At 39.8% G+C, this 22,222-nt stretch overlaps 1 protein-coding gene across 3 annotated transcripts; it reads left to right on the top strand.

Annotated features, from left to right (window-relative positions):
* Window positions 1-16,764: 16,764 nt before the first annotated feature.
* Window positions 16,765-21,527, top strand: LOC131229419 (uncharacterized). 3 transcript variants are annotated; one of them, XM_058225379.1, is made up of 5 exons: window positions 16,765-17,018; window positions 18,186-18,240; window positions 19,030-19,516; window positions 19,616-19,827; window positions 20,332-21,527. In XM_058225379.1, exons 2-5 carry the CDS (start codon window positions 18,202-18,204, stop codon window positions 21,265-21,267), a joined length of 1,674 nt encoding a protein of 557 aa, XP_058081362.1. In that variant the 5' UTR covers window positions 16,765-17,018; window positions 18,186-18,201; the 3' UTR covers window positions 21,268-21,527. The 3 variants fall into 3 exon arrangements, with proteins under 3 accessions (XP_058081362.1, XP_058081361.1, XP_058081360.1); XM_058225378.1 differs by lacking the exon at window positions 18,186-18,240 and having other exon boundaries at window positions 19,045-19,516; XM_058225377.1 differs by lacking the exon at window positions 18,186-18,240.
* The last annotated feature ends 695 nt before the right edge of the window (window positions 21,528-22,222 follow it).

Genomic DNA, 22,222 nt, shown 5'->3' with positions numbered 1-22,222 from the left:
ATCCTACCAAAGTACGCTAGATACGCAGCTGCCTAAACACCCTATAATTATACCCACGGTCATTGAAAGGAAGTAAGCATAAAAATTTCAACACATCCCATTTCTATTATTCAATCCACTTGACTTAAGCATTGGAGGGTCTCCTGCCATAACAGGCACCCTTGTTGTCCTTTCCATGTTAGTGTTGTAAGTACTCATACCTCCACAGGGATTGTCCTTGTCCATTCAAATTCGAGCAACAACAAGTATAATTGCCTCCATTGTAGATGGACCATGCCCCTTCCAGTGTTAGCACACAAATAAGTAGTTAAGAAGAAATGCACCAACAATCCATATTCAACGGTGAAAAGACCAAAAATATAATCTTACCATTTGGGAGTTTTTAAGCAGGGTCCATCCAAGATGAGTGCCATTAAATCAACGGTGTAGATAAAACAAACATGGGCCTTACATGTGCAGATTTGATGTACAAAATAGACGTTCCTTATTTCTTAGAAAAGTCGGCCCCTTATATACTAACTAGGGGTATGTGATAATGATACGAGATATTGAATTCAAAGAAAAATATTTCATTCAAAGAATTACTGTAAATGGTTGATAATTGGGAGGAGATTAGGTGTAGCCTGGCCTCACCCAAGACGATGTGACCCTCACCGTGGGGCCGATCTTGATGTATATATTCTATATCTATGCCGTCCATCTGGTTCTCTAAATCATTTTAAGGCATATTTCAGAAAAAAAAAAAAAATGAAATAGATCCAAATCTCAGGTAGAACATGCCATGGGAAACAATGGTGATTGACCATATATTAAAAACTTTTTGTGGGCTATAAAAGTTTTGGATCAATCTAATATTTGCTTCTTTTTTCCTTCATCCATGTTTGTGTCACCTTACCAAGAGGTTGGATGGCAAATAAACATTATGGAAACATTACAGTTAGCTTAGGAAGATTCTAATGGTGGGGTGTTCAATCACCATTGTTTCCTAAAATATGTTCCACTCAAGATTTGGATTTGCTTCATTTTTGGGCTGTCCTAAAATGATATGGAAAAATGGATGGATGATGTGGATGCAAAATACATACATTAATGTGGGACCCACACTAAGGGCCACGTCTCCTGTGAGGCCAGGGCACGCCTAATCCGCACCCTGGTAGTTGTAACCATAGGCGTTCCTATCCGTGTCTTTATAATATATAAATTAGCTATAAAAGAGAAGTGTGTACTTACCTGGATGCATAGAAATTCAATTCTATTGGAAATATATTATTTTATGTCATCCAGTCTCCGTTTTAAAATTTAAAAGATAAGATGATTGGTAATATTACATGTCATCTTGAGGAGCAATGCTACTGATATGTGATTTTGATAAGATCGTTGTAAAGGGTGGTCAGCCCTCATCTACATGCACAAATATATTTGTATTCTTTCCAATATATTATTTCAAAATAGAACATGCAATATATGTGTAGAAAGTAGGAGAGAGAGAGAGAGAGAGAGAGCATGGCTAAATGCAGTTGTTAGCTAAATGTCGAAGAGAGAGAGAGAGAAGGGTACCAAAATATTTTCAATGGTGGGCAACCATTTCACTGCTTTTCCGATGTTATTACTATTAAAGTTTTAAATTTACCTTGGTTTGTGCTAACCTCCTGACATTGTAGAGTGCATGTAACACATTCATTACGGCTGAGCCCCATACGTGACACCTTAATATTATCGTGAGTGTGGGCTAGATGCAAAGAGAAAGAAACACTAAGAGTGGGGTGATATAAAAGAATTGAAATAACAAAAAGACCATAGTTTGATGGCTGCACATATCCCACTTTTCAAAAAGTTGATGCCCCTCCCATGATTAATTGCCAAGGTAAAATTAGACAAACGTTGCTTTTGTTACATATATATATATATATATATATAGTCAAGAAATTAAGAAAAACAAACTCCCTATAATGTTGTTACTATCTTGATAATGCCAAATAAATGGAAATGGACTATTATTGAAAAAATTCATTTTTGGCCCTACATTAGGGTCCTATTAATATAAAAAAATGTACACTTCTTTGACTTGTAAAAACATTGCACATTCCGGCACTTGTTTCTGTGATCAACTCATTGATCTAATAGTCCTTGATGATGATATGGATGCTCTAAACTCTCCTTGATCATATTGTGCCAAGTGCTACAACAAATAACCCATTGGAAGAGGGATAATTATAGCCACAATCCACATTAGATGAAGCAAAAAATTCAAAGGGTCAAAATCGTTCTGTATGAAAATTTCTAGGGCGATCACCCATGCTGCTCTTGTGGCTCATAGGCTTAATAATTTGGAGTCAGGTCAGGTCAAGTTAAGGAGAGAGCTCCAGACTCGAATCATTTAATAACCGGTCAAGATTCCAACCCCTTACATCTAAATTGAGATGTCTAAATCTAATTCTCATTTAACATAAATTTTCTCTAAGAGCATTCTTTAGCAAGATTTTACATTTTAGTCAATTGCTTTAATTTCCATAATTGAAGGAATTCATTAAGCTAATAATTTATGAGAGTGGAGAGATGGAAAAAATATATTGCTCATAAAATTTTATTGGAAGAAATGGAGATGTGCCACTAGAGTTTTATATAATAACTATGTATTAAAATTAAATGAAAAATGTTATGTACTAAAACTAAATAAAAAATTTATATATACCTGAAAGACAAGATATGCTTCATGGGATTGATTGTTTGGCAGTTAAAGAGCAACATGTTCACAAGATGACAGTAGTTGAAATGATGATATTAAGATGATTGAATGACAAGACGAAATGTTCATGAATTAAGTCGATCATACGAGCAGCACCACCACCACCACAGCAACAAAGAGATACTTGATGCGCTAGGTAAGATGGACGACTGTATATGCAGAAAACAAATGTATCTCATTAGGAGGCTACAAATGTCTAATGGTAGGATGTCAGGCTCTTCCAATCCGTCTGATATTGGTGCATCCTCAATCTAACGTTGTTCCCACCAAATCTACTGTTTGGATTGAATTACTTGTATGCCATCTGTAAAATAGCTTTACCTAAACGGGCTTAGAAATCAATGACTACTAAAAGATTTTTATTTATTTATTTTTATTTTTTATTTTTTTTTGAGGAAAATAATTTTTTGGTAGCACAGCTTACCCGTAACAAAATAGGATAGTACCTCGTACCATCAAAGGTAAAGTCAAGGCTGCATGGTTGGATTGAATATATGCCACGTGTATGAAGGATACGTGCATGGATATGGAAGTGTACTGAGTAGGGTACTCTGTGGGGTCCATCATGATTTATGTGTCTCATCGACACGGTCCATCCGTTTTATCAGCTCATTTTAAGAAGTGGGACCAAAATTTAAGCATATACAAAGCTCAAGTGAACCACGTCATAGGAATCAATGAAAATTGAATGTCTACCGTTGAAAACTTCTTGGAGTCACAGAAGTTTTCGATCAAACTGATATTATTTGAGTTTTCCATTCATCCATGTCTGTGTGACCTTATTTATAGGTTGGATGACAAATAAACATCACTGTGGGCCTTAAGAAGGTTTCAACGGTAGAGGTCATTATCCCCACTGTTTCCTGTAGTGTGGTCCACTTGAGTTTTGGATATCCTTCATTTTTGGCTTCATCCCCTAAAGTGAGCTGAAAAAATGGATGGACGGCGTGGATAAGACACCTACATCCACGGTGGGCTCCATAGAGTTTACTCAGTACTGTATAGCGTACTGGGTTACTCAGTACGGAGTCGGCTTCCCGTGGGTATGTTCGGGAAATTTGCGACTGTACGACCCATTTATAGCCCGATTTACGAGATCAAGCCCACCTTATTTTCCCTTGCGAGAACACGCCCCAGCTGTACGGATGGCTTGCCAAAGGTCGAAAATGCCCCTGCTTGTTCCTTCAAGCGGATAGGTGGTGCTCGAAGACGAGCGCTGACACTCCTCGAACTCCGAGTTATACGAACGGTTCAAAAGATATCAAAGTTACATGGGCCCCACAGTTACGTATTTATTATATCCACAACGTTCATCCATATTTCGAGATCATTTGGGAGCATTATCAAAAAAAAAAAAAATCATATCCAAAGATCAACTGGACCACACCACAAAGAGCAACGGGAAAATTGATTTTCACCGTTAAAAATTTTGTAGGGCCCACCATTACATTTATTTTCCATCCAATACATTCATGAGGTCACAAAAGCCTGGATGAAGAGGGAAAAAAAATTCATAATGATCCAAAACTTCTGTGACCCCTAAAAAGGTTTCAATGGTAGACATTCAATCCTCCACAGCCTTTTACAGTGTGGTCCACTTGATAGCTAGATCTGTCTTATTTTTCACCTCAAGCCTTAATACAAGTTCATCGAATATATGAACGGTTTAGATATAACACATACCTTATAGTAGGACCCACAAAAAGCTGTGGGGATTACAATAGTAAAAAAAATAAAATAATAATAAATAATTAGGCCAGGAGCTTATGGCTACGGTGTTTTCTATAACTACGGATTATAACCGTAGCCATAGCCATAGCCCCTGCCGTTTCGATATATCCTTTTATATGTATAGAAGGTCTTTCGATTAATCGAAAAAGGTCCAGAACTGTCCGACGAATTTGCCTCAAAAATCCTGCAATTTTCGATATGGGTGATATGACCAATAGCTACGGATTATAACCGTAGCCATAACTGTAGTCTGTGCCACTTTATGAAATTGTTTTTTATTTTTTTATTTTTTTACATGGATAAATTTATTCTACCTACAATTTTCTCTAATACATATTTATATAAATATGTATATATAAGCATATAAAAAAAAATTTCTCTCTTTTTTTTCATTTATTTCTTTATTCATTTAACGAGAATATCTCCTAAACCAAAATTAGTTACTTGACGTACCCTATATGATTTTGGGGTAGGAGAAGCTACTTTAGCCAACCAACCTGGTTATTTTTCAAGATTCCATTAGATCTATGGTCGAAAATCCATTTCATTCACTTTGCGGTCAATTTCAATCAGTTCGCGGTCAATTTCATTCATTTCATTTACTTCGCGATCAGTTCCATGCATTTCATGGTCAATCCCAGCGATTCTGTTTTGATTCACGGTCATTTCCATGCATTTCACAGTCAATTCCCTTCACTTCACGATCATTTGCATGCATTTCACGGTCAATTCGCTTCAATTCATGATCATTCCCATGCATTTCACAATCATCCCAAACTATTCCGTGTTGATTCACGGTCATTTCGAGGCATTTCATGGTCAATTCCCCTCACTTCACTGTTAGTTGCATACATTTCGCGGTCAATTCACTTCAAACCATGATCATTCTCATGCATTTCACGGTCATCCTAAACAATTCCGTGTTGATTCACGGTCATTTTGAGGCATTTCGCGATCAATTCCCTTCACTTCATGGTCAGTTACATGCATTTTGCGGTCAATTCACTTCAAACCATGAGCATTCCCATATATTTCACGGTCGTCCCAAACAATTCCGTGTTGATTCACGGTCGTTTTGAGGCATTTCGCGATCAATTCCCTTCCCTTCATGGTCAGTTGCATGCATTTCGCGGTCAATTCACTTCAACCATGATCATTCCCATGCATTTCACGGTCGTCCCAAACAATTCCGTGTTGATTCACGGTCGTTTCAAGGCATTTCGCGGTCAATTCCCTTCACTTCACGGTCATTTGCATGCATTTCGCGGTCAATTCGCTTCAAACCATGATCATTCCCATGCATTTCACGGTCGTCCCAAACAATTCCATGTTGATTCATGGTCGTTTCGAGGCATTTCGCGGTCAATTCCCTTCACTTCATGATCATTTACATGCATTTCATGGTCAGTTGCATGCATTTCGTGGTCAATTCGCTTCAAACCATGATCATTCTCATGCATTTCACGGTCGTCCCAAACAATTTCGTGTTGATTCACGGTCGTTTCGAGGCATTTCGCGGTCAATTCCCTTCCCTTCATGGTCAGTTGCATGCATTTCGCGGTCAATTCGCTTCAAACCATGATCATTCCCATGCATTTCACGGTCGTCCCAAACAATTCCGTGTTGATTCACGGTCGTTTCGAGGCATTTCGCGGTCAATTCTCTTCACTTCACGGTCATTTGCATGCATTTCGCGGTCAATTCACTTCAAACCATGATCATTCCCATGCATTTCACGATCGTCCCAAACAATTCCGTGTTGATTCACGGTCGTTTCGAGGCATTTCGCGGTCAATTTCCTTCACTTCATGATCATTTGCATGCATTCCACGGTCAATTCGATGCATTTCACAATCAATTTCCTTCACTTCATGGTCATCCCAAACTATTTCGTGTTGATTCACGGTCATTTCAAGGCATTTCACGGTCATGCCCCTTCACTTCACGGTCATTTCCATGCATTTCACGGTCCAATCGCTTCACTTCACGGTCATTTCCATGCATATCATGGTCATTCTCACTTATTCCATGTTGATTCACAGATATATAGGCAACCTTGTATTCAAGATACAGGGGAACCATATAAAATTTACCAAGATGGACTTCACCCTAATAACAGGGCTGAAGACTAGTGATCTCTATATACCCAATATCCATCGTTCAAAGAAGTCATTAAGAGACAAATACTTTCATAAATTTCCTATCCTAAAGAAACATGTACAGGAGGTGTTCAATAGGATAGTTTATAGCAATAAGCACGAAGATGTCGTGAAGTTAGCACTAATATTATGTGTGGAGTGGTTTATTAAGGGTATCGACACGAATATGTGTAGAGTGATTTGTTAGGGGTACCGACACGAATATGCCTTCAATTAGGTAGTGTTTTTTCAAGGGACCCACATATGAGACCCACTGTTTGGTAATCCAGAGTCCTCATGGTGGACAACCTTCCAAAAGGCATTTCAGAAAAAGCATATGAGACCCACTATTTTGTAATCCAGAGTGTTGATCTAAGGGACCCACATTGGATGGACTGTTCACCAAAAATTCAGATATTGACCATAGGCCTTTTCCCACTGTTTGGTAATCCAGAGTGTTTACCAAAAATTTTGGTATGTAAGATATATGTGGACCTCCTAGATGCTGAGAATCGGATGAAAATTCTAAGAATATTTCTGGCCCAAGAAAACCTAGATTTTGTATTCCGATTTGACGAACTTGTCAATGCAACTGAAGGATATTCAGGGAGTGATTTGAAGGTGAAGTACCTACACCTGTTGTCTTTCTTGGCCATATATTCCTCAATTTCTTACTTTCTTTTTGTGCAGAACATTTGTATCGTAGCGACATATAGGCCAGTGCAAGAACTTCTAGAAGAAGAAAAGCGGCTATTTTCCTTGACTTGTAGGTTACTGTTGATGTCTGTTTATTTCCTTGGATGCAGTTAGAGTCGAACCAGATTTATGTATGCTTTAAGGAATAACTTCATTTCTGAAAATGTATGGACCAGTGCATGGGCATTGGGCTTTGTGAACAGGCATTGATGTGTCCACTTGTGCATTTTTACAATTCATCTGATTACTCGTTACTCTCTCTTTCACTTTTTCACATATGCTAAATTGCCATTGCCTTTTGGTTTAGGGAGGTACAAATAATGCACCGTGAGTATTGAGGCCTCTGAATTTGGACGATTTTATTCAAGCAAAAGCTAAGGTATGGAAATAATCTCCTTTTGTAGTTCCAAATTCCTATAGTAATTGATTGAAATACTTAAAAGAGAAGTGCCCAGTGTATATTCTCTCAGGTCAGACTAAGCGTTTGCTAGGGTGATGCCGTTGAAACTAATATCGATATCTATACAATTATTCTATAATCTTAAGAGAATAGGGGGAACGATCACCACCTACAACCAGTGGTAAGCCACAGCCTAGTTTCTGCCTTCATAAATTTGTATGTACATATGTATCTCGGTTGCAGGTGATCAGTCCTCCAAAAATAAAGGGAATTGATCGCGAAATGCATGCAAATGACCGTGAAGTGAGGGGAATTGACCAGGAAATGCCTCGAAATGACCGTGAATCAACACGGAATTGTTTGGGATGACCGTGAAATGCATGGGAATGATCATGGTTTGAAGCGATTTGACCGCAAAATGCATGCAAATGACCGTGAAGTGAAGGGAATTGACCGCGAAATGCCTCGAAACGACCGTGAATCAACACAGAATTGTTTGGGATGACCGTGAAATGCATGGGAATGATCATGGTTTGAAGGGAATTGATCGCGAAATGCATGCAAATGACCGTGAAGTGAGGGGAATTGACCGTGAAATGCCTCGAAACGACCGTGAATCAACACGGAATTGTTTGGGATGGCCGTGAAATGCATGGGAATGATCATGGTTTGAAGCGATTTGACCGCGAAATGCATGCAACTGACCGTGAAGTGAAGGGAATTGACCGCAAAATGCCTCGAAACGACCGTGAATCAACACGAAATTGTTTGGGATGACCGTGAAATGCATGGGAATGATCATGATTTGAAGCAATTTGACCACGAAATGCATGCAAATGACCGTGCAACTTAAGAGACTAGAAGAAGCACACTATGAACACAACTTGGATAACATGGAGTGTGTACCGACATGGGTGTGTACTAACAAGCTAACTTAAAAAAGCAAAACAAATATATATATAAACACATTAGAAAAAAAAATGAAAAAATTACACTTCGATATATCGAATAGAACACGATATATCGAAACTCTTCGATATAATCGAAACCTAATCGATTAATGGTAGAGTAAGTTGTCGATTATATCGAAATCTAGTCGATATAATAGTAGTAAGTCATCCTTACAACCGACCGATATATCGACTATTATTCGATTGATCAAAAATGGTCACACACTGTCCAGCGACAAAATGCTTTTTAAATTGTATTATCAATATAATCGAGTAGATGTCGATATATCGGGGTATCGATATATCGAGTAGATTTCGATATATCAAAAATTGTCAGAAAATGTCCAATGTCGAACTGCTTTTTTAGTGCAATTATCGATTATATCTCCGATATTTCGATATATCAAAGTAAGTATATATCGAGTAAATATCGATATATCGAAAGTGTACCTCAATGGTCCAGCAACCAGAATCTTATTGACTGGGGAAGGGTTTCAAGTGGAGGAGGTGGGCCACCATTCGCTGATCGAGAAGCTCAATTTAAATGAAGAGGGGGGAGGAGATGGTGATAGAATCGAGGGTATGTTGTTGTATGGGTCAATTGAGAATGATTGTCTATCATCATCTGGTAAAGAATCTCTATTGATCGAAGTGCTCAAAGAAAGATATGATAATGGACTGGAGGATGTGATATTGCATCGGTCAATAGAGAAATCATCAGGTAAAGGATTTGAAGTAGAAGTGGACCACCATCCACGATCGAAAGGATTAATTTACATGAACAAGGGGTATGAGATGATGACAAACGCGAGGATATATCATTTGATGAGTCAATAAAGAGAGGGCCAGTTTCATCATCTGGTGGAGGATCTGAAGTGAAGGAAGTGGGCCACCATCTTAAAATTGAGGATATCTATTTGCATGAAGGGGGAGAAGGAGATGGTAGTGATTTAGAGGGTGTGTTATTCCATGGGTCGATAGAGAACGAACTACTATCATCATCTCAAAAAGTATTTGAAGCAGAGGGAAGCCACCATCCACCAATCAAGGGTCTTAATTTACATGAAGGGGCAAAAGGAAATGGTAATGCACTGGAGGGTATGTTACTCCATGAATTCATAGATAAAGGGCCGCCATCATCTTCTGGTGAAGGATTCCAAGTGGCGGAGGTTCCCTACCATCTGCCTAGCAAGGAACCCGGTTTACATACAGATTGGAGTACAAGAGATGTTAATGGGCGAGAGAGTGCATCATTTAATACATCAAATGGGAAAGGATCCCAACCGTTGCCTAGTACAGGAAGTGAAGTCGACAAGGTGGGCCATCATCAGCAGATCGAAGAACTTGGGTCACATTTAGCAACCGCAAACGGTGTGGTAGCACAGCCAAGGAAATGTTCCCAGTCTGACCAACAAAGGCATTGGATGACAGGAGGTAGTCGATCACAAACAATTTTGATTTCTTTCAAGTGTGGGAAGGTTGAACACTCGAATGCACAGAATTGTCGAAATTGACCGTGAAATGCATGGAATTGTCCATGAAGTGAAGGGAATTGACCGTGAAATGCATGGAATTGTCCGTGAAGTGGAGGGAATTGACGGTGAAATGCATGGAAATGACCGTGAAGTGAAGAGAATTGACGGTGAAATGTACGGAAATGACCGTGAAGTGAAGGGAATTGACCGTGAAATGCATGGAAATGACCATGAAGTGAAGCGGAATCACCGGGAATGACCATGAATGCAAGAAAATGACCGTGAAGTGAAGGGAATTGACCGTGAAGTGAAGGGAATTGACCGTGAAATGCATGGAAATGACCGTGAAGTGAAGCGGAATCACCTTCATTGACCGTTCCATGCATGAAAATGACCGTGAAGTGAAGGGAATTGATTGTGAAATGCATCGAATTGACCATGAAATGCATGCAAATGATCGTGAAGTAAAGGGAATTGACCGTGAAATGCCTCGAAATGACCGTGAATCAACACGGAATAGTTTGGGATGACCGTGAAATGCATGGTAATGATCATGAATTGAAGCGAATTGACCATGAAATGCATGCAAATGATCATGAAGTGAAGGGAATTGACCGTAAAATACCTCGAAATGACCTGAATCAACACGGAATAGTTTAGGATGACCGTGAAATGTATGGGAATGATCATGAATTGAAGTGAATTGACCATGAAATGCATGCAAATGATCATGAAGTGAAGGGAATTAACCGTGAAATACCTCGAAATGACCATGAATCAACACGAAATATTTTGGGATGACCGTGAAATGCATGGGAATGATCATGAATTGAAGCGAATTGACCGTGAAATGCATGCAAATGACCGTGAAGTGAAGGGAATTGACCGCGAAATGCCTCGAAATGACCGTGAATCAACACGGAATAGTTTGGGATGACCGTGAAATGCATGGGAATGATCATGAATTGAAGCAAATTGACCGTGAAATGCATGCAAATGATCGTGAAGTGAAGGGAATTGACCGTGAAATGCCTCGAAATGACCGTGAATCAACACAGAATAGTTTGGGATGACCGTGAAATGCATGAGAATGATCATGAATTGAAGCGACTTAACCGCGAAATGCATGCAAATGACCGTGAAGTTAAGGGAATTGACCGCGAAATGCCTCGAAACGACCGTGAATCAACACGGAATTGTTTGGGATGACCGTGAAATGCATGGCAATGATCATGATTTGAAGGGAATTGATCGCGAAATGCATGCAAATGACTGTGAAGTGAGGGGAATTGAACGCGAAATGCCTCAAAACGAACGTGAATCAACACGGAATTGTTTGGGATGACCGTGAAATGCATGGGAATGATCATGGTTTGAAGGGAATTGATCGCAAAATGCATGCAAATGACCGTGAAGTGAGGAAAATTGACCGCGAAATGCCTCGAAACGACCGTGAATCAACATGGAATTGTTTAGGATGACCGTGAAATGCATGGGAATGATCATGGTTTGAAGTGATTTGATCGCAAAATGGATGCAAATGACCGTGAAGTAAAGGGAATTGACTGCGAAATGCCTCGAAATGACCGTGAATCAACACGGAATTGTTTGGGATGATCGTGAAATGCATGGGAATGATCATGGTTTGAAGGGAATTGATTGCGAAATGCATACAAATGACCGTGAAGTGAGGGGAATTGACCGCGAAATGCCTCGAAACGACCGTGAATCAACACGGAATTGTTTGGGATGATCGTGAAATGCATGGGAATGATCATGGTTTGAAGCGATTTGACAGCGAAATGCATGCAACTGACCATGAAGTGAAGGGAATTGACCGTGAAATGCCTCGAAACGACCGTGAATCAACACGAAATTGTTTGGGATGACCGTGAAATGCATGCGAATGATCATGGTTTGAAGCGATTTGACCGCGAAATATATGCAAATAACCGTGAAGTGAAGGGAATTGACCGCAAAATGCCTCGAAACAACCGTGAATCAACACGGAATTGTTTGGGATGACCGCGAAATGCATCGGAATGATCATGGTTTGAAGCGATTTAACCGCGAAATGTATGCAAATGACCGTGAAGTGAAGGGAATTGACCGCGAAATGCCTCGAAACGACCCTGAATCAACATGGAATTGTATGGGATGACCGTGAAATGCATGGGAATGATCATGGTTTGAAGCGATTTGACCGCAAAATGCATGCAACTAACCGTGAAGTGAGGGGAATTGACCACGAAACGCCTCAAAACGACCGTGAATCAACACGGAATTGTTTGGGATGACCGTGAAATGCATGGGAATGACATGGTTTCAAGCAATTTGACTGCGAAATGCATGCAATTGACCGTGAAGTGAAGGGAATTGACCGTGAAATGCCTCGAAACGATCGTGAATCAACACGAAATTGTTTGGGACGACCGTGAAATGCATGGGAATGATCATGGTTTGAAGCGATTTGACCGCGAAATGCATGCAAATGACCGTGAAGTGAAGGGAATTGACTGTGAAATGCATGGAAATGACCGTGAATCAAAACAGAATCGCTGGGATTGACCGTGAAATGCATGGAATTGATTGCGAAGTAAATGAAATGAATGAAATTAACCGCGAACTGATTGAAATTGACCGCGAAGTGAATGAAATGGATTTTCGACCATAGATCTAATGGAATCTTGAAAAATAACTAGGTTGGTTGGCTAAAGTAGCTTCTCCTACCCCAAAATCATATAAGGTTCGTCAAGTAACTAATTTTAGTTTAGGAGATATTCTTGTTAAATGAATAAAGAAATAAATGAAAAAAAGAGAGAAATTTTTTTTTATATGCTCATATTTATATAAATATGTATTAGAGAAAATTGTAGGTTGAATAAATTTATCTATGTAAAAAAATAAAAAATAAAAAAAATTCATAAACCGGCATAGACTACAGTTATGGCTACGGTTATAATCCGTAGCTATTGGTCATATCATCTTTGATACATATCGAATACTCTTCAATATGTATCGAAAATTGCAGGATTTTTGAGGCAAACTCGTTGGACAATTCTGGACCTTTTTCGATTAATCGAAAGACCTTCGATACATATAAAAGGACATATCGAAGCAGCAAGGGCTATGGCTATGGCTACGGTTATAATCCGTAGCTATAGAAAACACCGTAGCCATAAGTTCCTGGTCATTTATTTATTATTATTTTATTTTTTACTTTTGTAATTCCCACCGCTTTTTGTGAGTCCTATGATGAGGTATGTGTTATATCCAAACCGTCAATATATTGGACAAACTCGTATTAAAGCTTGAGACAAAAAATAAGACAGATCTAGCTATCAAGTGGACCACACTGTAAAAGGCTGTGGAGGATTGATCGTCTACCATTGAAAACCTTTGAAGGGTCACAGAAGTTTTGGATCATTATGAAATTTCTTTTCCCTCTTCATCTAGGCTTTAGTGACCTTGTGAATGGATTGGATGGAAAATAAATGTTACGGTGGGCCGTACAAAATTTTTAACGGTGAAAATCAATTTTCCCGTTGCTCTTTGTAGTGTGGTCCAGTTGATCTGTGGATATGATTATTTTTTTTTCGAAAATGCTCCCAAATGATCTCGAAATATGGATGAACGTTGTGGATATAATAAATACGTAACTGTGGGGCCCATGTAACTTTGATATCTTTTGAACCGATCGTACAACTCGGAGTTCGAGGAGTGCCAGCGCTCGTCTTCGAGTACCACCGATCTGCTTGACGGAACAAGCAGGGGCTTTTTCGACCTTTGGCAAGCCATCCGTACAGCTGGGGCCTACTCTCGCAAGGGAAAATAAGGTGGGCCTAGTCTCCTAAATGGGCCATAAATGGGTCGTACAGTCGTAAATTTCTCCGCATGTTCTCGTATATAAGAAAAGTTATTTATGCTAGTCGACTATGACAATCCATACTCATGCATGCAAATAATTTACACGTGGAAGCACATAAATCCTACTTTTCAGGTGATAGGGCCAATTTCAAACTGTAAAATAACCCAGGAAATATACCGAATGGGTGATCTTAACCGTCGGATTTCTGTCCATCAAAAAGACAGTTAAAAAAATTTCCAGTGTCCGATTTAAACGTACAGATTTCCATTAATCGGATTTTCATATCATCTAATCTACCTGAATTTTGGGATGTGGCGCATTTCCAATGGGGCCAGTGATCCAATCTACCTGAATTTTGGGATGTGGCTATGTGCATGCGTATGGAGTATCCTACTCTGCAAGAGTAACAATACTTTTGCCCGTGAGATAATGGTACTCGCGCCCGGACGCGGTTTTGTGTCGGTCTAATTTTTAGTATTTTCACTTCATCCCAGTGAAAATGACCTTGTAAACGGCTTGGATGGAATATAAACATCAAAGTGGAGCCTAGGAAGGTTTCAACGGTGGGAATTCCTTTCCCTACTGTTTCATCTCGTATGGCCCACTTGAACATTTTATCCTCCTCATTTTTAATAGTATGCACTAAAACGAGCTCTAAAAACGGATGGACGGGTTAGATTTCTCATAAACATCACGGTGGCCCCCACCTTGCATCCCAGCGCAGGAGCTTCCTGCGAAGGTCTTTCGCAGGAAATCCTCGTCCCGCGCGCCATAATTTCTTTATTTCAGAATCATTCTTGGCAATTTCATGACCGTCCGATCCTCCCAAAACAGCTACAAACATACACTTTAAAACACCTTTTTACTCTACTTTTCCCTCCATCGAGATGGGTCACACACTATAATGCCATGCTTTGCAGGTTAAGATTAAGATACAACGGGATATATGGGGACCACCGTGATGTAGGCATGACATCCCATCCGTTCTTTACGTGCAAACCTTAGTGTTCTTGTCGGAATCCAAAAATCAGGCCGATCCAAAACTCACGTGGGCCACACGATGTAAAATGGTGCCTAAAACCTCTAAGATCACGTGGTGTGGCCCACCTGAATTTTGAAATGGTCTGATTTTTAGGTTATTCATTCATCCTAGTTGGGTTCGTCTTATGAATTTATTGGATGGGATATAAAAAACACCTAGCCCACATAAAATTCGAAGATTTTCAATGGTGGGTGTCCCATCACAATCGTTCCCTGTGAATGGATTGGCCTTATTTCCACTTGCAACTAGAAGCCAGGCCAAGCTTTGATATCGGACCCGCTCATCAGCCCATCCTCGATTTCTGGATGCTCTCTGTTAAAAATCAGGCATCTGATCGTACACAGAAGCATGGCCCGAGTAATGTTTTGCCAGCGTTCTTAACCGTTCATTTATTTTGTGCGCCTGTGATCCAACTGATGATCGTTTCCTCCTATTTTTTTTTGAATAAAGTCCACAAATTAGACTGCCGGATGAGCTGCCCCAATATCTCATACGTCAGCGACTGCACTTAAAATTTTCTCCTCCCGATTTTCCGGATTGCTGGGGCCCACCGTGATGTTTGTGAGAAATCCACTCCGTCCATACGTTTTGCCTGCTCATGTTAGACCACGGCTCCAGAAATAAGGCACGTCCAAAACTCAAGTGGACCGCACCACAAGAAAAAATGAGGATTGAATTTCCACCGTCGAAACATTCGTGGGGTGACAGAAGCTTTGGATGGTTAATATATATTTTTTTTCAGTTCATCCCAATGGGAATGGATGGCAAATAAACATCACGGTAGATCCTGGGAAGGTTTCAACGGTAGGTAATTCCTTACCCACATTTCCCCCATCGTGCGGCCCACTTAATTTTGGATCTGCCACATTTTTAGAGCCACGTCCAAACACGAGCCGGCAAAACGTATGAACCGGGTGGATTTCTCAGAAGAGAAACATCAGGACGGGGCTTTGGTGGATCCCTGTGGGGCCACCACCAAATCTCAGGTGGACCACACCACAGGAAATAGTGGTGATTGACCATTAAAAACATTCCGTGGGCTACAAAACTTTTGGACCGAGTTGATATTTTTTTTTATGGTCCCTTCATCCAGATCTGTGTGACCTTATCAATAGCATGGATGGCAAATAAACATTTCAGAAGTTTTTAATGGTGGGCGTTCAATCACTACTGTTTCCTGTGGTATGGTCCACCTGAGATTTGGATCTGCCCCATTTTTCCAATGATGTACTAAAATGATATGGAAAATCATATGGACGGCGTGGATATAATATATATATATATACATCACCGTGGGTCACACAGTCAGGGATCCACCGATCTCTGTGGATCCGGGGATCCACGGAAGCCGCGCCCTTTTGTTTATATTTTGAGTCCTGGTGTTGTAGACCGCGGAGTACTGAAGTGAATCCATAGAATGCCATGGATCAACGGAACCGCTCAAATGTTAGGTCTCACAATGTATAAACCAAAAATAAAAAATACGTTTCCATAAATGATCCTGTCCATTCAATATAATAAGATACAAGCCATACATAGATCAACGATTTACATTAAAAGACCATTTTTCGAAGGTTAGGATCACCTTAAAAGGAAAGACGGAACATGGACCATAGTTCCTAATGTGTCCCACGTGGTTCGCGCTACGAGCTTACTTCAGTAGTCCGAGGACTACCTGCATTTTACCACTCTATTTTAATTGATTTCATTCTCCAACGACCAGAGAGAAAATAAGAACAGGAACTAGTGCTGCAAATTCCTCACATTCTCTCGAGTCAGCAGTAGCAGGAGATCATTGAAGCTATTTTTACTGACTTTAATGGCAGCGACCCACTTCCCCTTTTTTCCATTAATCAATCCCAGAATTACATTTTTGTCTTTTTTCTGAAAAGGAAAGGGAAGGGCCATGGAAAAGAAGAAGGAAGAGAAACTCACTCAGAAGAATCAGGAAATAGAATCACATGAATATTTGGTGAGTTTTGATATTTTCTACCTTTTATTGAAATGGGTTTTTTTTTTACTCTTGTTGGTTTTTTTTCTTTTTTGAAAGAATGGAAAGTTGGTTTTTTGATATTTTGATTCTCTTTTGGGTCTTTCTCATTGAAATTTTTGTTGGGTGTTTGGTTATTGTTGTTGCTTGTTATTTTGTGTTCAAAGCATTTGCAGTTAGAGAGATTTTGTTTGAGTTGTTTTCTTGGGTTTAGTTAGTTATTTGTTTTTTTTTTTAAATGAAAAACTAAATACAAAAAGAAAAATAAGTTAAAAAAGTAAAAAAGAATCAAATAAGATTACATTTGGGTTGTTTTTATCTTTCTTTGTTTTTTTACTTACATTGTTTGGTTGAACATTTCTGTAAATGGGGTTGATTTTTTGCTGATCCAAACCGTTCATATGGTGTGTCCTATGATGGATGGGAGGTATCTCAAATATGTCCTGCTGGGACCCTCCTAACCGTTTAAGTGGAACCTTGTTAAATTTCATACATTGGTTGTTATTTCTCATTTTCATCAGAGGGATAGGATTATGGAGGCGTTGTGCATGTCCCATCTGATGATGAAAGTCCCACCAGATCAACGGCTTGTATTATCAAAAGGTGGGCGCCATCCCTACCATCGGCGATCAAGCATTATATAGAGCCTTCTCATGGAATAGCAACCAATTTGGTAATTTGTTCTGCAATTTCCCATTCAACTATATATATATATATATATATATATATATATATATATATATATATATATATATATATATATATGATGCATAGTGGATTTCTGCAACTATGTTTGATTTAGAAATGCATGAAAGAGCCTGAAATCAGTAGCTTCTTTTGTTTTCTTTAGCAATGGAAAGTTGCATTTAATGGTATTTTTAGAGGGCGACAGAAGCTGTTCTTGGACTGTAATGCTGATTCATGCAAAATGCAGTTTTGTTTATGGATGCATGAAAAAACCAGCAAGTGATGGAAAGTGATAGTTGAGGTTTCTCATGAGAGTTTTAGAATCATTTCCTGTAATCTGTTGATGATTTATGGAAACGAGTTTTCTTTATTATGCGTGAAAAGAAGCTTTTGAAAGTGGTGTTTGAGGTTTTTGGAAAAATTATAGAAGCATTTCTTGGACTATATTGCTGAGTTTTGCAGATGGGTCTTGTTGCTTATGGATGCACATAAAAAGATAATCAAATATGGTATTTGGGTCTGTTTCTATTTCCTGCTGCCTCTACTCAAATGATCGGTAATTTACAAAGAGCTGGTTTTTTTTGGTTTGAGGTTTTTAACATTGCTCGAGCCTGAGAGCTATATGGCTTCGTTCATGTTTTCAGTTTGTATAACTGGGTACCTGATTCAATGATCCAAACCATTGATATAGAGAGCCTAGCCATGGATGGCCCATGCACATAAATCCCCCAGATAGGAATATCCTAGCTATGTAACATTTGGCCCTTTTCTTGGTTGAGTGCAAACTCTGGCTTATCTTCTCTCTGAATATCTATTTTTTGACCACCTTATTGAAGTGTTGGGATTTTTTCCAATCTGAGGTATTTCTGGTGCATGGACCTTACACAGCAGGGTCCATAAGACCAATTATTTGGATTGCTGAACCATGGGCCATGAGCCTTGGACACTACCTATTGACCACCTATTAAAGGGTTAGGATTATTCCAATCTGGGGCTTTTTTTGGGCATTAGGCTATCCATAACAGGGTCCATGGTGTCAAAAGTTTGGATTGTGGAAATGTGGCCCCACTTCACCCTCTTGTCCAAGCTGGAAACCTGAATGGCACATTAAACCTTTCGGCATCATTTACTGTTTTGCTATTGTTTTAGAGAGCCACTGAAAGTGCTTGTTTTTTTTTTTTTTAAATCTCATTTCTATTAGTGGCTCTTTTTAGATATAGGAAAGTAAGTTCTTGGATTTCTTTTTTTGTTTGTTTCTTTTCTGTTTATTTGTTAGCGGTGATGATCGTCATAAATGATAAAACAGACCGCTGAATGCCAGAAACAAACCGGTGTGGATCGTCTTAGAAAGAACTCCAAAGTTGGTAGCCCTCCACATGACGCTGTATCTTCGCAAGCTCAGCAATACATACCGACTCTTCAATGGCCATATACGCCTCAGCCATCCACTGTAGAACACACACTTAGTAGACAGTTGCTTAACACCCAACAAAACTCTCCAGCAATCTTAAACCAAAGACAAGCCCCGTTGCTCAACCCCCAACAGCAGCAACCGAATTCCATCAACCATCATCACCAACACGGGCAATTGCAAGTAACTCCATCGCTTGGGGCCTATTGGCTGCCTCCACGGCCTGGATTCCAAGCAGCCTTAACTCCTTATCAGCCCTTGGCTCCTGCAGGAACCACAGATTCTAGTTGGCAAGCTCCGGTAGTAGTTGGGGCTTCATCAGGAAGCGAATCTATTTCCACATATGGCTATCAAGGTGGTTATTATCCAATGGGATTTCCAGGTAAAGTAAAATACTAGAACAGGACTTCTGCAAGTGTTATATGTTCTTGGTCTTGGGATGATTGATATCTTTGAATCAATACTCATAGCTTGTTTTCAGGTCCTTGGTATCCTCCATCTTTGTGGGGGCAACCACAGCAACCACAGCCTCCATATTCTCTGCATTATCCAGCTTGCACTGGAGGATATGATCACTTTGCAGTACCACCGCCAGCATCAGAAAGTTTGTCATTTGGACAACCACATCAGAGAGGAATTATGCAGCTTCAAGCGAAACTTTCTCAGAAACACCAGCGGATATGGGAAGCACAAGTACGCTCTTATCAAGCTATTTCCTTTTCTGTTGTCATGGGCCTTTCGTTTGAAAGAACAGAATATGGTCTGTGTTTGATACCATTCTCAAAACAGCAGCAATTCATCCAAAATTTATACACATGGCATGCATAGAGTCATCGAGATCATCTAAATCATGGGCCACATTGTGGATGGAGAACAACCCAGAAATCGCACTAACAGGACGATCTTGAGACTACCTGATTTTGCCTGTCGTATTTGACCACATACCAATTTATTCTTATACATCCATTTTATGGCTACAAATTGGATGGTTATGATCGATTAGTGTAATTTTTAGGATGTTCCTTCTCTAGAATCAGACTCATGTGTTTAGACGATCTTGATTGATGTACATGCATGCTACAATGGTGAGTCACAGCCCCTTAAAAAAATGGGGCAACACACTGTAGAATTGACCATGTTTGAATCATGTGGTCATCAATGTTTAGTAAATTGGAGTCTCTGATGTTGATGATGCAGTCAGCTGAAAATGTTCATCTTCGAACTGCTCTTTGCCGCGTGGAAGCAGAACTGGCTACACACCGGAGTAAGCTACTAAAGCTGGAGGCTGAGGTTTCATCCTTGAAAACACAGCGGGATTCTGCAGCAGAGGGATCCGCCAGGGCTGGTGCCATTCCTGCTGTACAAACATCAAAGAGAGGGAGACCAAAGAGACCCATTGCTTCAGTCAGTTCATTACCCTTTACTGATGATTTACAACCCAAAACTCGCGGAAGAAAGCCCGCATCATGTAAAGTTGAAACTGAGATTAAGGGGTTGATTCCTGAGAAAGAAAGCTTAAACAAGGAAGAAGATAGAGCAAAAGCCTGTCAGCCAGTGCTTGGTATTGGCCCGGCATCTTTTCAAGGGGAAACTGATGGAAAGATCTCAAACACTTTTGTGAATGGCTGCCCCTCCGAGCTCTGTGGAAGCAAGCTTAAGCTCTCTCCGGATGTCCAAACCATACCAACATTTCAAAATCAAGTGCATTACAGTCCCAGAGTCCAAATCAGTCCGGTCAGTCTCACTCCCGCTGTGGAAATGAAAGGACAGGACGACAAGGAAGAATGCCGGAAGACTGCCTTCTCCATCCCATCTCAGCATATCAAGGGAGCTGATGCGGCGGGGACAAGTAATGGGAACCATGCGTGGCAATCGAATATCTTATCCGAGGATATCAGGTCGCATGCTTTCTACGATGGTGCCAATATCATAAGACAAGGAGGGAAGTTGTTCAGTGGATGGAGCTTCGTGAATCAGGATGCTTCGGAGGAGCCTGAGGATGTGGTGGGGTCAGGGAAAGACGATGATGAGATGGAAGAGGATGTTAGTTCGGCAGCGGATGAAATGAGTCAGGCCAAAGCCGAGGGTGGCTTTGGAATGGATCCTTCAGCTGTCACCTCCAATAGGTGGTAACGCAATATAATACTCTACTAAATAGGCAGGTTAGCATTTTTTTTCTTGGCAGGTTAGCGATTGTCATATATCAATTACATCTACTTAGGAAATCGTCTGCTTGCTTGGGTTAGCTTTCTTTTCTAACGAGAAGGAAGTTAGCCTGGGATTTTGTAAGCTGCAGACTTGTTACACTGACACTTAAACTGAAATTACAGATAAAAAGAGACTAGTGTGGAAATGGTGATCAATGCGAATCTAGTTTTCAGATTTTGTTTTCATATTGATGTCGTTGAGATTGAGAAGAATGCGTTCTCCATTTTTTTTTTAATGATGTCGATGAGTAGATTTGATTTCAGGACAGTATGAATGATGAGGCACTGAATTGAAAACAAGTGATTGTTCATATTGGTTGATGGTGGTTAACCAATCTGAATTCAGACTGATTGTGAAACATTTAGGGCCCATTTGGCATACGCTTAAAAATGAGTTCATTTCATTTTAGTTAATCATAATTATGTATTAGAGATCATACTTCATTTTGGGAAGGATTAAAATCGTTATTGATAACCAACAATCAAGATCTCTAATATGGAATTACGTTTAAGTAGAATGAGGTGAATCATTTTTAGGCCTCTACCAAATAGAACGCTGGTGTCGTATTTTGGGATCAATGGTTCATCGATTTTGATTTAGGGACATCTGACTTATCACTGATACAATTTTCTTAGTTCTGTAATTGTGTCAGTTTCATTGACTGACGTTTCCCAAATTTTGATTTAGCACCCCATAACTAGTAATCGGCATTATGTGGTCATTTGACAAAGGATTCGTACGCCTGCTTACTGATCAAGTTCCAGCAGTAGTCATGGTTTACTCTCTCTTCTTTTTTTACCACTAATAATTATTTGTTTATATTCTCTGTACAGTTTATCCATTTCGGCAGATGAAAAACCATAATAACTTAGGCCCATCT

Source organism: Magnolia sinica, chromosome 16 (genome assembly GCF_029962835.1).
Source record: "Magnolia sinica isolate HGM2019 chromosome 16, MsV1, whole genome shotgun sequence".
In the NCBI taxonomy this organism is placed as follows: Eukaryota; Viridiplantae; Streptophyta; class Magnoliopsida; order Magnoliales; family Magnoliaceae; genus Magnolia; species Magnolia sinica.
This window is presented reverse-complemented; position numbering and strand designations above follow the sequence as displayed.

Excerpts from the sequence above, each read along its gene's own strand:
- LOC131229419 (XM_058225377.1), top strand. The coding sequence starts at position 16,953 with ATGGAAAAGAAGAAGGAAGAGAAACTCACTCAGAAGAATCAGGAAATA. Across the intron at positions 19,517-19,615 it reads TTATCCAATGGGATTTCCAG|GTCCTTGGTATCCTCCATCT; the intron begins GTAAAGTAAAAT and ends GCTTGTTTTCAG. Across the intron at positions 19,828-20,331 it reads AGCGGATATGGGAAGCACAA|TCAGCTGAAAATGTTCATCT; the intron begins GTACGCTCTTAT and ends TTGATGATGCAG.